Genomic DNA, 12,946 nt, shown 5'->3' on the forward strand with positions numbered 1-12,946 from the left:
AGCCTGTCTCAGTGGCTTCTCTGCTGCGAGCGGGGCATGTGCAGAGAAGGGAGGCAGGCAGGAGGGAGGGACTGAGAAGCCAGCGGAGAGGCTGCTGGTTCTAATGGTTACAGTGCAGGAACCCCACTAGGCTCGTGTCGCAGGAGCAGCGTGGAGAAGCAGGCAGTGTCCTGCGGCAGTGGGCATGGTTGCAGGCGATCTCAGGCTGGGGAGCAACAGGGAGATGAACATGTGGCCACTTTACAGAACAGGGGTGCCCAGGCTGGGGGAGATGTTGCTTCCTGGGCTCTCCTGCAGAATCCAGCACCAACTTAATTACAAAATACCAGACATTTATATGTCCAGGATTTTCTCCATTTGTTTCCTGAACAAAAAGCTCAACTACCAGAATGTCTGGTTCAAAACCAGACATTTGGCAACCCTAGATGCAGCAGCACCTCCAGCACCCATGCCTCTGTGCAGGCCAGAGGGGCAGGAGCTGTCCTGGGCCCAAGGCAGCGGGGTTTTGCACACCAAGCTGGCACACAGAGGCTGGACTAGGGAGAGCATGTGCGCCAGGTGTGCCAGGTTCAGTAATGCAGGAGTGGGGACCCTTTTGTGTGTGGGGGGGGGGGGAGGGAAGCACTAACCCACAGAAAAATCAGTCAAGCACCTCACACAAATGAGAAGCACAAAAAAACAAACCCTCAGAGACGTGGCCTCTGATAAAGAAATACAAAGACACCCCCCCCCACTCCCCTGCCACACCAGAGGCTAAGGGGGCCCAGCCTAGCAGACTGTGCGCTCCAGCCCTGCGGGTGGATGGGGGGGGGCGCCAGTGCGGGCTCCCCAATGCTGGGGGGGGCTCTGAGCCTGGGGGACCGAGCCAGGCAAGCTGGGGGCTGCATAAGGCCCCTGGGCCCGAGGTCCCCCCCCTGGTAGCGGGCGGAGGGGGCGGGGTTACTGTCCCCGCCTCTCACGCAGGGCGGGGCACAGGCGGCCGAGGCCGCTCGGGGAGGAGCCGCGCTTTAGTCAGCCCCTATCCCAGCATCCCTCGCGGCGTCCCCCCCACCCAAGATGGCGGCGCCCACAAGGCTGCGGGCGGCGCCTCTTTGGCGCGGCCTCTCCCGGCGGCTCCATCACCAGGCGCAGCGGGCTCCGGCCGCCAAGGGGCTGCTGGCGGCGCAGTGCGAGCGGGGCCTGTTCCAGGAGGTGTTCCCGGCGCCGGGCGCGGAGGACGGGCTGCCCGCCCTGCTGGAGCCGGGCCAACCGCCGCTGACCGTCTACTGCGGCTTCGACGCCACGGCCGACTCGCTGCACGTCGGCCACCTGCTCACCGTCCTGGGCCTGCTGCACTTCCAGCGCGCGGGGCACAACGTCATCGGCCTGGTAGGCGGGGCCACCGCCCGCCTGGGCGACCCGAGCGGCCGCGCCAAGGAGCGCGCGCCGCTGTCGGAGGAGCACGCGCGGGAGCACGCGCGCGGCCTGCGCGAGGGGCTGCGGCGGCTCTTCGACAACCACCAGCAGCTGTTCTGGCCGGCGGCGGGCGGCGCGCGGCTGGGCGAGGTGTCGCTGCAGGACAACGCCTGGTGGCTGGGGCGCGAGCCCGTGGTGGGCTTCCTGGGCGGGGTCGGGGGCCGCCTGCGCATGGGCACCCTGCTGAGCCGGCAGAGCTGCCAGGCCCGGCTCCGCAGCCCCGAGGGCATGAGCCTGGCCGAGTTCCTCTACCCGGCCCTGCAGGCCTACGACTTCCTGCACCTGCACCAGCACCACAGCTGCCGCATCCAGCTCGGGGGAGCCGACCAGATGGGCAACATCATGACCGGATACGAGCTCGTCACCAAGTAAGGGCGGCGGGACCGGAGGGGATCCCCTGGAGGGATGGTCAGCCCCTGAGAGATGGCACGGAGCAGGCTTGAGAGGGGCTAGTGGGAGCTGCACCACTGTGGCCACCAGCCTGCTCTCTCACAGGGATGGCTGCAGGAGAGCCCAGCCTGCCACATGCCATTGTGCACTGCAGCAGTATTGCCAAAAACTTCATTGCATTGGGCTGGGCAGGCCTTGACAGATGTCATCATGAGCTGCACCTGCAGGGCTTCCCATGTCCCATCTCAGAGATGGGTACCCTCAGAAAGACCGCAGGGGGGAAACTGCCATGGGCTGCACAAGTATGTCTGATTGCTTCCTTTCATAGAGTTGGGCAGTGGAAGCCCCTGAGGAATGATGGCACTCAACTGGCGAGGTGTTATCTTGTGGATCTGCAACCTTAGTATCCTGTGTATGACTTATCTAAAAGCAAGGAGGCAGCTATTCCAAACTCAAACTAGTTGCTTCACACCTGCTAATCCACAAGCACAACTGATGAGAACAATATTGAAACACTGAAAGGGTCAAATTTCTTCCTTTACTGATTCTCAAGTAGCATACAGTAGGGATGTAAGGGACTACTAAGCTTATCAAGTAGTTGAGCCACGGCTTGGCTACTTGCAGCAAGGGTGGGAGGGGGAGCCGCCTTAAAAGCCAGTTCTCTCTCCCCCCCGCATTGTCTCCGCATGCATGGAGAGGCAGAGATGCAACAGGGGACCCAGCATGACCTGGGACTCAACAGTCCTAGCTCATGCTGGGTCACAGACTACTATAGCTCTGCCTCTTAAATGTAGTAAGAGCCAGGTGGTTCTTACTACACTTAAAAGGCAAAGCCGCAACGGACCAGGACCCAGCCTGAGCCAGGACTGCTAAGTTCGAGCTCACACTGGGTCCTGGACTTATCTCCGCTGCAGCTCTGCAGTTTAAATGTAGTAGGATCGGGGCTGCCTGTGCTCACAGCTCCTACTACATCAAAACTGCAGAGCTGCAGCTCATTGACTAACAGTGTACTCAGTACAAATTGTATTGAGTACACAATTAGTTAGTTACCTGCTTAACATCCTTAGGCTAAGTCTACATTGGCCCCTTTTCCGGAAGGGGCATGTTAATTTCACGAGTCGTAATAGGGAAATGGGCGGGGGATTTAAATATCCCCTGCGGCATTTAAATAAAAATGTCCGCCGCTTTTTTCCAGCTTTTAGAAAAGCTGGAAAAGAGCGTCTACACTGGCCCCGATCCTCCGGAAAAAGCGCCCTTTTCCGGAGGATCTTATTCCTCCTTCAAAGTAGGAATAAGATCCTCCGGAAAAGGGCGCTTTTTCCGGAGGATCGGGGCCAGTGTAGACGCTCTTTTCCAGCTTTTCTAAAAGCCGGAAAAAAGCGGCGGACATTTTTATTTAAATGCCGCAGGGGATATTTAAATCCCCCGCCCATTTCCCTATTACGACTTGTGAAATTAACATGCCCCTTCCGGAAAAGGGGCCAATGTAGACGTAGCCTCAGTGTATGGAACTAAGCATAGCCAAGCTCAGGTATTCAGAAAAATGAATTGGGCCACAAATAGTTATTTTTGACTTAAACTTAACACCTGCTATATTTTTTTTTAACTTGCTTCTGGTTTTTCACCCTTTAGTGGTACATAGATATCACACTCAAACTTTTCCATGCAGTCATGAGGGCTGGAAATTTCCATGGCTTTTTTTTAAATGAAAGTGGAAAGTCTCACATTCTTGTCTCCTGCACAGGAGACTTCAAGTAAAACATTAAAAATCATGAAACGCTTCATAAAATTGTCAGGAGTGGAAATGTGAAAGTGGTCAGTTTCCAGAATTTTAACAAGCTTTCCAAAATGAAAAATTATTTTAACTTATTTTTAAATGCATCTTTTGGCTGACAGTGAGACTTAGAGATCAGCATTGTAAAGCTTCGTCGGTCCTTTTTAAAAGTCACAATCTATTCGCCTTCCAGTAGATAAGTAGAAATAAAGGAGAAAAGTGTGCTGAAAAATCCTAAGGAGCAACTTCAGAATACCAGCATTGGTGGTGTAGTAGTTGCTGCTGTTCTTGATAAGTAAATGCAAACAGTGTTTGTGCTAGTCTGTCTTAGTAGGTGAAATGGAAATTAAGGGTGCTGTGGCACTTCTCAAAGCTAAACAGCACTCAGAGTTATTCTGCAGGTTATGCTGAACACATCATCTATAAGACACTGTAATATATCAAAATTGACACGCTATGCACCTCAATCAGGATAGGCAAAATACAGGCTGGATTTGGCCTGCTGTGTCCCAACGGGACCTTTGGTCAGGCTCCCTGCCTGCCATGGCTCCACATGCTTCTCAACATGTGGTGTTTGTCCCCCTGCCCCAGCACCATCCTCACAGACTTCCATGGGCCGGAAACCAGCCAGTTGGAGCTGCAAGGGCAGTGCTTGTGGGTGCGCACAGAAAGCTACTGCACCCCCTTCTCCCAAGGGGCATAGTGCGCCAAGACACATGTTGGCCCCAGCAGCTGACCGCTTTGAGCAGCATGTGGGGCTGTTGCAGGCAGGGAGCCTACTTGAAAGTCCCACTGGGCTGCCAGGAGAATTTGCCTATAAGTGCCTTCTGGCCAGAATGTGCACCCAAACACTGGCCCCAGATCAAACCCCTCCTGCACCCAATCTCCCTCCCAGACTCTGCATCTTTGCCCCAGGTTACAATGCCCTTCTGCACCCTAGTTGCCTACTCAGAGCTCCCCAATATATCCAAACTACATCCCAGACCCCACAGTCTCTCCATCAATATAGTAGAAATGTGCAGCCTGATCACTTTCCAAATTCTTGGGTAAGTACCAAATTCTTCCCCATCAAAAACTATTTCCCATCCCTGATTTTAATGCTATATTCTGAATCAGATGCTTCAGAAGAACCTACAAGGAAACCTGTTACAGAATAACCTGCCTACAGGGGAATTTTCTTCCTAACCTTTTATTAGCTGCTAGTTGGCTTATATCCTGAAGCTTTTTTTTTTAAACTAGGTAGTTTCATTACATATAAAATTGTAACGTTTTTGTATTCCACCAATATTTTTTACCTCATATCTAGTGGCTGAGTTAAAAAAAATTTTTTTTAAATTACTTTTACTATGATATAATTACTTTGTGAAAAGTTTAGAAACACCTCAGAAGAACCAGTAGTTCCAAGTACACGTTATATTTAAATTTACTGGGCAATGTGATCTTAATGCATTGTGATTCTTTCTCCACAGGGTGACAGGAGAAGAAGTGTTTGGAATCACAGTGCCTCTTATTACCAGTACCACTGGAGATAAATTGGGAAAGTCTGCTGGTAATGCAGTTTGGCTAAACAGAGATAAGACCTCTCCGTTTGAGCTGTACCAGTTTTTTGTAAGACAGCCAGACAGCACTGTTGAGAGGCAAGTAGTTCTTAAACCTCATTTTCCATAAAACTTGCTCCAGAAAACTAACAGCAGCACTGAGGGTATGCTTGTATTTTATACTAGGGATATTAAATTTAGATTAACTAATTGACTAGTCGATGGGATTTCCCACTGGGGCTCTTGTGTATTTCAAAACCAGAATTGCAGCAGAAGTGGCACAAGCAGAGACTGCTTCAGTCCCCACTCGCGCCATTTCTGCTGTGCCTCTACCTTCCTTAGGTCCCCATGGAGACAGTGCCAGGGAGGAGAGGGGGGACCGGCTTTTAAGACAGCTTCCCCCGACACTGGCTCCTGCTCCCCTCCCTTGTTGCCTTTCTGATAGGCAGCAAGGGGGGGACGACAACCAGTTGCATCACTAGTGGACTGTCCAATAAGCTTCTGCTTATTGGATAGTCAACTAGTCTTATATCCCTATTTTATACAGCAACACAGGCCCAGCCTTTGGGCAAGGTGCATGAGGTGGCCTTGGGCCCTGTGCTGCCCAGCTACCTGCCCTGCCCACCTGGCTGCTCACTTGCAGCTCTGTGGCTCAGCCACGCTGCCTTGGGCCCTGCAGACTCTTTGACCAGGCCTGCAGCAACAGTATGAGATTGCGCAGCAAAGTATATTTCCACTGTCGTCATGCCAGTTTTTGAAAGAGTCTTTATATTGGTTAAATAGCTTACCAGATTCATAAATGTACACGACATTAGTAATTCATTTGTTGATCTATGCATCACAAATTAGCATCAAAAAATGACCTTTTGAGTGTTAAGTGGCTTAGGGGACACCACCAGGAAGGTGTATGGGTTTCCAAAGCATAGGCGCTTGAGGAAATATTTGAAATCCAAAAAACATATTGTTAGTCCTAACTCCGCAAACAGAAAAAGAAAGGTTTGCGAGAGCATCTGCAACTGGGATTAATAAAAAATAATTTTAACACATGGAATTAAATTTGCATGGCAGAGAGAAAAGAAGTGTAATAATACTGAGTGAAGTAGAGACACAATAAATCCTTTTCTGCTTTTAGGTACCTGAAACTGTTCACTTTCCTTCCTCTTCCGGAAATAGAGCACATAATGGAAATGCATGCTAAAGAACCTGAAAGGCGGGGACCTCAAAAAAGACTTGCTGCAGAAGTAACTAAGCTTGTTCATGGAAAAGAAGGTCTGGAATTGGCCAAAAGGTAAAGTTTGACTGATTTATACTGTTTCAGGCTTATTTAGGATAAATGCTCATTATGACCAGAAGAAATTCTGTGTGGATAGTTTGTGAATATTTGAGGGTGAAGGAAGGCACATTTTATGTAATTCTGCAGTTGCTTTTACCTTAAGTAGCACTAACAAAGTTGGGGGGGGGGGCAGTCTTAATGCAGTTTTTTGTAGGAAGGTCTGCTACTGTGATAAAGATGCACTATGGAGTAGCCTGACTTTTCATTCACAGTCCTCAGCACAGATACTGTCATGTATTTGGGGAGAAAATCTTAATTAAGGAAACAGAAAAACACTAACAATATATGTATTTTAGGTGTACTAAAGCACTGTATTACAGCAGTGTGGAGGCATTGGAAGCTATGTCTGACCAAGAATTACAAGAACTCTTCAGAGAAGCTCCATTTGCTGAAATGATGTTTGAACCTGGAATGAGTGTACTTGAGTTGTGTGTCAAAACAAATGCCATTCAAGATGGACCCAGTGGGTATGTTGTATTCTTTAATTTAATCCTGTTTGTTATATGGTCTACAATTGTACACTTCCAGAAATTCATATTCCACAGTGTTTTTATTCAGGTCAGTTATATCAAAACAGCAAAGTAATCATTCATCTGAGAAATCGATTAGTGAGGTGTTGATGATCTGCCTATAAATACTGTAAATTGAAGCAGGAGACAAGCATAGGTGTAGAAGTTGCACAACACTAGATTGACTTATAAATTATGATAAAGGTAAAGTAATTTGATAGGTCTTACCTCTGCTGCTAAAATCATCCTCACTGCTGTATTCATTGGAGTGTTAGAATGTTGCTATCTGCTAAAATTCATTAAGTAACTAAGTCTGTGCACCAGAACCAATTCCAAATGCACTAAAAGGGAAAATAGAATTGGTTGACTAAACCTCAGTATTGAAACAAGTGTATGTATTGCTGTCAGTGCACCAGATTAAAAGCCATGAATAATGAATGGTCTGTCTTTTGACTGAAGCATCAGGTATTGGACACTAGAGGGAATGAACAAAACAGGTAGTCAGCAAGTGACCTATCTTTTATCATCCATTCCTAGCTTTTGACAAACAGAAGCGAGGGCTGTTACAGAGCATGGTGTTGCATTTCTGCCTATCCTGGCTAATAAGCCATTCATGGACCTATCCAGTTTTTTTAACCCTGTTGTATTCTTGGCATTCACAACATCCTTTGGAAAAAGCATGGATTGGTGTCCTTTAGGAACGTGACTGGTACCAATCTCAGTTGACTTGGACTGAACTTGAATAAGTGACCTAGAGGCAAGGATTTCATATTCCATTTGGAAAAGTTGGGCAGTTCATGTCTCCCACACCAAAAATAGAGTAAATTCTTTTTTTTCTAATCTGAATGTTTGAGGGTTGGCAATAATCATTTTGTGATTACTGTTTTGTTTTAAGGTACCAGAAGATTACAGATGGTGGAGTCTCTATAAATTACATGCAAGTAACTAATCCAGAAGCTGTTCTTGTTATTGGGCAACATATCCTCAAGAATGGAGTGTCAGTACTTAGGATTGGAAAGAAAAACTTCTACCTTATAAAATGGCTGCAGTTGTGACAAAGGAAATAATTAAAATGTAAGATACACCTTCGCACAAAGTTTTCCAAATCATCTTACCTTGTCCTTTCTATATTGTGCATATTGCACAGCTCACGAGAACAGCCCAATAGGAGAGTAGTGTTTGTCTCGTTCTTCTCACAATGTGAGATCCTGCCTAATGGTTCAAATAAAGCAGCTACATTCACAAAAGGATAACTTTGTATTTGTTTTAATTTTGATAATGTTAATCTGAGAGGTTTGCTACATACTATGAGTCATGAAGCAAAGAATATACTAAAACTCAGCAAAATATTCCATTTAGTCTACCTCCAAAAATCTTTGGCAATTATCAATTGCCATTCACATAATCAGTTCTCAAACAGAATTCTCAGTGCAATAAATGTGCCCCAGAATCAGTCTGTTCTTTTGCCATCAGGATTGTGAAAAACTAATTCTCTGCCCCCATCCTATACCCTCAAGAAAAGATCTGTTTTGTGCTCTAGTTTGAGTCTTTCATTTTATTTGAACAGTGACAAACTTTAAACACTGGACACTCATTTCAACTGGTGCCTACAAACTTTTATCCAAAAAGATGAGCTATGATGGGATGAAGGTTGCTATTCTTCCTCTTCAGGAAATAAAGTTACAAAAATATTTGAAAAACTAAAGTTGTCAAGGCTGTTCTCCACTTGGCACAATGAATGCAGAAGTGGGTGCCTACAAAAGCTCTCCAAAACCTTGCCTCTACAGGCTCTTGTACAAAAAATCCCCCCTCTCCCCCCCAAATCCTAATACCAGGATTTTGGAGAATCCACTGCCACCATCAAGTGCTTTTAAATCCACAAGATCTTTTTCCCAAAAGATCTTGTAAAAGAGAAAAACAAGCTGACCCCTCAGTCAGGAAAGCAGATACACACAGACGGACATTCCAGGACACAAATCAACCAATACTGGATAATTAGAAAAAGAAAAACTTTTATTATCAAAACAAAACTACAGTTGCAAACATAGTAAAGTGGCTAGATAGAAAGAGGGGGGGACCTCTTAACAGCTCAGACATTAGTTCCAAATGTCTGACCCAGGAAATAAGCAAGCAATGAAAAATTTTAATGTATCCATCTATTGGGAAAGAGAGCCACCGGCATCATCTTGCAGAATGAACAATCATTGGCCAATCTGACTTCATCCTGACAAAGCAACCTACATAAACCAGCAAGGAGACGCAAGTTCAAACTTGAAGATAACAGGGATCCTCTGCTGGGCAGTGTGGCTTTCATCAGTGTAAGACACGCAACATAAAAGCAGACTTGGGTGAGCCTCACTTAAAATGTAAACTGTCTGATCTTACCAAATCCATAGCCATTGAAAGTGTGGTCTTAGACCATGAAATCTATTGGGGTTCCCCCCCCCTTTGGTATTTTTATACTATACAGATTTCGTGAGGGAGATTAGCTTTTCTCACATTGAGAGTCGTGACCCAAAAGGCAGTTCCAGAGGGGTTGCAGCCACCCTTATATCTGTGCGGCTTTGAGAACTTGGCAGCCAGGGAGCAGCCTTAAGGCCAAGATCTGCAGGCAGCAGAACAGAGATAAGGGTAGCAATACTGTACCATCATATCCTCACTTCTGCTGCAGCTGGCGGGCTTCCAGCCAACAGTTGCTGCTCTCCAGCTGTCCAACTTTGAAGGCAGCACTGCCACAAGCATCAGTGCAGAAATAAAGGCAACAGTACTGCAACCCCCCACAATTCCGTTTTGGGTGAGGACCCCTACAATTACAAAACTGTAAAGATTCAGATTTAAATAGCTGAAATAATTAATTTTAAAAACCTTATGGCTTTGAATATGACAAAAGTGAACTGCCTATTTGGTAGACCCTAATTATAATAGTAAGTGGCAGGCAACTTCTAACCCAGATAAAGTACATCATGCTATTCTAGCCCAGACCTGGGCAAAATACAGCCCAGGGGCCAGATCCAGCCCACAGACCCCCTCCCCCACTGGGACCTTCAGGCACATAGCTGCTGTGGTTTAAAACCCAATACCTGCATCTCTGTGCTATGCAGGGAGGGAGAGACTTCATGTGATCTCCCTGCCCCCAGCCCAATCCTCAGTTCCTATTGGCCAGAAACAACCAGCCGCTAAGAACTGACCTCAGCCAATCTATCAGCTTCTGTTGGCTGGAAACAGCCATCCAATCACAGCTAAGAGATTGGCTTGAGTGACAGGGGCAATGCAACCCTCTTCCCCCATGCTGAGTTCAGAGCCAGAGCCACCTGGAAAGAGGAAGCTGCATTTTCCAGCAAGGGAGGTGGGGGGAGGAGAGAAGAGTATTGCAGCCTGCTGGCCAGGAGACACCTAGGTAAATTCCCAGCCAGCGCTGGCCTCTAGCACCCCAGCCCTTCCTGCACCCCCAACTCCCTCACCCATCCAAACCCTCTGCATCTCATAGACTCATAGACTTTAAGGTCAGAAGGGACCATTATGATCATCTAGTCTGACCCCCTGCACAGTGCAGGCCACAGAATCTCGCCCACCCCTCTTAGAATAATCCTCTCACCTATGTCTCAGATATTGAAGCCTTCCAATACTTTGAAGGCCCCAACATGCAGAGAGTCCTTCAGCTGTGATCTGTGCCCAATGCTACAGAGGAAGGCGAAAAACCTCCAGGGCCTCTGCCAATCTACCCTGGAGGAAAATTCCTTCCTGACCCCAAATATGGCGATCAGCTAAACCCTGAGCATGTGGGCAAGACTCACCAGCCAGACACCCAGAAAGTTCCCTATAGCAACTCCTATCATCCCTCCATTGACCTATTTCCAACTGGAAATGAATGGTCAATTAGTTACCAAGATCATGTTATTTCATCCAACCATCCCCTTATCATAGAATCAGAACTGGAAGAGACCTCAGAAGGTCGTCAAGTCCAGCCCTCCGCTCTAGGCAGGACCAATCCCATCTAAATCAACCCGGCCAGGGCTTTGTCAAGCCGAGACTTAAACACCTCTAGGGATCCCCCTTCCCCAGGTCACAACTTCCTTCCAGACCTGTACTCCCTCTAAAACCCTTCCCCCAAGCCAGAATCCTGCACTCACACTCCCTCCCTGACCCTACATCCCAGTCCCCTGACCCAAGTCACAACCCTCCTCCACCCAAACACCCTCTCAGACCCCACACCCCTCCACAGAAGTACAGCCCTTGACTACTTACCAAAATCTTGGAGTGGCCCCCCACCAAAAATTATTACCCACCCCTGTTTTAGCCTCTCGTAGGCTGTGCATCTGCATAATCTAAATGTATTGTATCGCCTAAACCCCTCCAAGGCTCTATTGTGCTAAATGGTCTACAAACACCAAGCAAAATGTTTAGTTTTCCCACATTACATAAATCAATTACATTAAGAAACCACATGTTCCAGTTCTTATATCTTAAGGACTGGCTGGACTTCGGTGTTAAATTCCACATCATTTCAGACTTCAGCACTATACATCAAAGGTCACCCCACTGAATCGATGCAAGTCTATTTTCTTTCAGCTCTGCAAGCAAGCACAACTGCAAGGAAAGTCTGAGATATTTACCCTACTGCATATTGCATGAGGCAAAAATAGTGCTGTTCACTCAATCATTCCTAGTCAAAATTAACATCTTTTCATGCCTTAAAATGGGAATCCTATCCCTGTCCTTTTGCCCAAAGCCACATACAGAGGCAGCAGTGGGAGGTGTCAGCAGCCCTTGTCTGGGGGGTGGGGGACTGTCTGAGCTCCCCACAGACAGAGACTGCTGCAGGGGGAAGGCTCCCAGCACTTTACTTCGTGGCAGCCTCCTCCCCAGCCCAGCTGCTGGCTGCTGTCTTTTAAGCCAGCTCCCCCTGACCCTTTGCTGCCTCTGATAAAGGGAAATGTGAGTAGTCAAAAAGATTAACCCATAAGTGTAGGCTTATGGGTTAATTACATATTCTACTACTTGTTTACATCCCTAGTTTGAATATATCTAGGCTGCCCCCCACCTTGACAGTAGAACATGGGGTCCTGTAAGAACCCTTAAAATACCCTGCCACTAAAGGCTTGTTTAAAAAAAAAAAACTCTTCAAGGTCACAGATTCCCTGACCTTGGTTGGTATGCTACCACCACCCAAATGCAAAAATCCCCTGGAATCTAGAAAGATGAACTTGGGAACTTCTTCCTATGAGGTGACTCCAAGCTCTTTAAATCTCCCTCAGGAGAGAGCTTGAAAACAAACTATAATTTCTTACTAGCTAATCTTCTGTCTCAGGCACATTTACACAGAACCTCCTAGGACACAAGAGTCTGATCAGTCTTAAAAAGGTGATTTTTAGTAACAAAACCAAGACAACATACTTGGGAAAGCATACTTGATTGCCAGGAGATAGAGCAACTGAAAAAAAGAAAAAAGCAGATTAAAGCACAGAGAATTGCTTCCCTGGAATTCAGTTTAAAAGTTTTTTTGGAGGCGGAGTTTAGCACAGAGGAGTTTAAACAAACAAACAAAACCTGATCACATCTAATTAAACATTCTCTGTTTACTTAGGGTAAAGAGGGATGCAAATGCAGCTGAGTGAAATTACAAATGAAGCGTGGATTTGAATTTCCTGCACTTCATTTGCATATTCGAGTTATGTTGCTATTTCGAAATAGCGCTATTTTGAAATAAAAACGCTGTGTAGATGCAGTTATTTCAAAAGAAGTCCCTACTTCCGAAATAACCCTTATTCCTCATAAAATGAGGTTTAACAGTTATTTCGGAAGAAGGGTTTTCTTTCAAAATAACTGTCTAAACAGCACATGTTATTTTGAAATAGCGGCTGTCCGCAATTATGCAAATGAAGCACAGGATATTTAAATCCCCTCTTTATTTGCAATTTCAAATGCCTACATTTGCATCCCTCTCTCG

The 12,946-nt window shown here is 46.8% G+C and overlaps 1 protein-coding gene across 1 annotated transcript; it reads left to right on the forward strand.

Annotated features, from left to right (window-relative positions):
* The first annotated feature begins 1,018 nt into the window (after positions 1–1,018).
* YARS2 (tyrosyl-tRNA synthetase 2) lies at positions 1,019–8,244 on the forward strand. The gene is made up of 5 exons (XM_075940287.2): positions 1,019–1,823; positions 5,089–5,256; positions 6,290–6,445; positions 6,787–6,957; positions 7,895–8,244. Exons 1-5 carry the CDS (start codon positions 1,057–1,059, stop codon positions 8,052–8,054), a joined length of 1,422 nt encoding a protein of 473 aa, XP_075796402.2. The 5' UTR covers positions 1,019–1,056; the 3' UTR covers positions 8,055–8,244.
* The last annotated feature ends 4,702 nt before the right edge of the window (positions 8,245–12,946 follow it).

Source organism: Pelodiscus sinensis, chromosome 1 (genome assembly GCF_052426305.1).
Source record: "Pelodiscus sinensis isolate ZL-2025 chromosome 1, ASM5242630v1, whole genome shotgun sequence".
Lineage (NCBI taxonomy): Eukaryota > Metazoa > Chordata > Testudines > Trionychidae > Pelodiscus > Pelodiscus sinensis.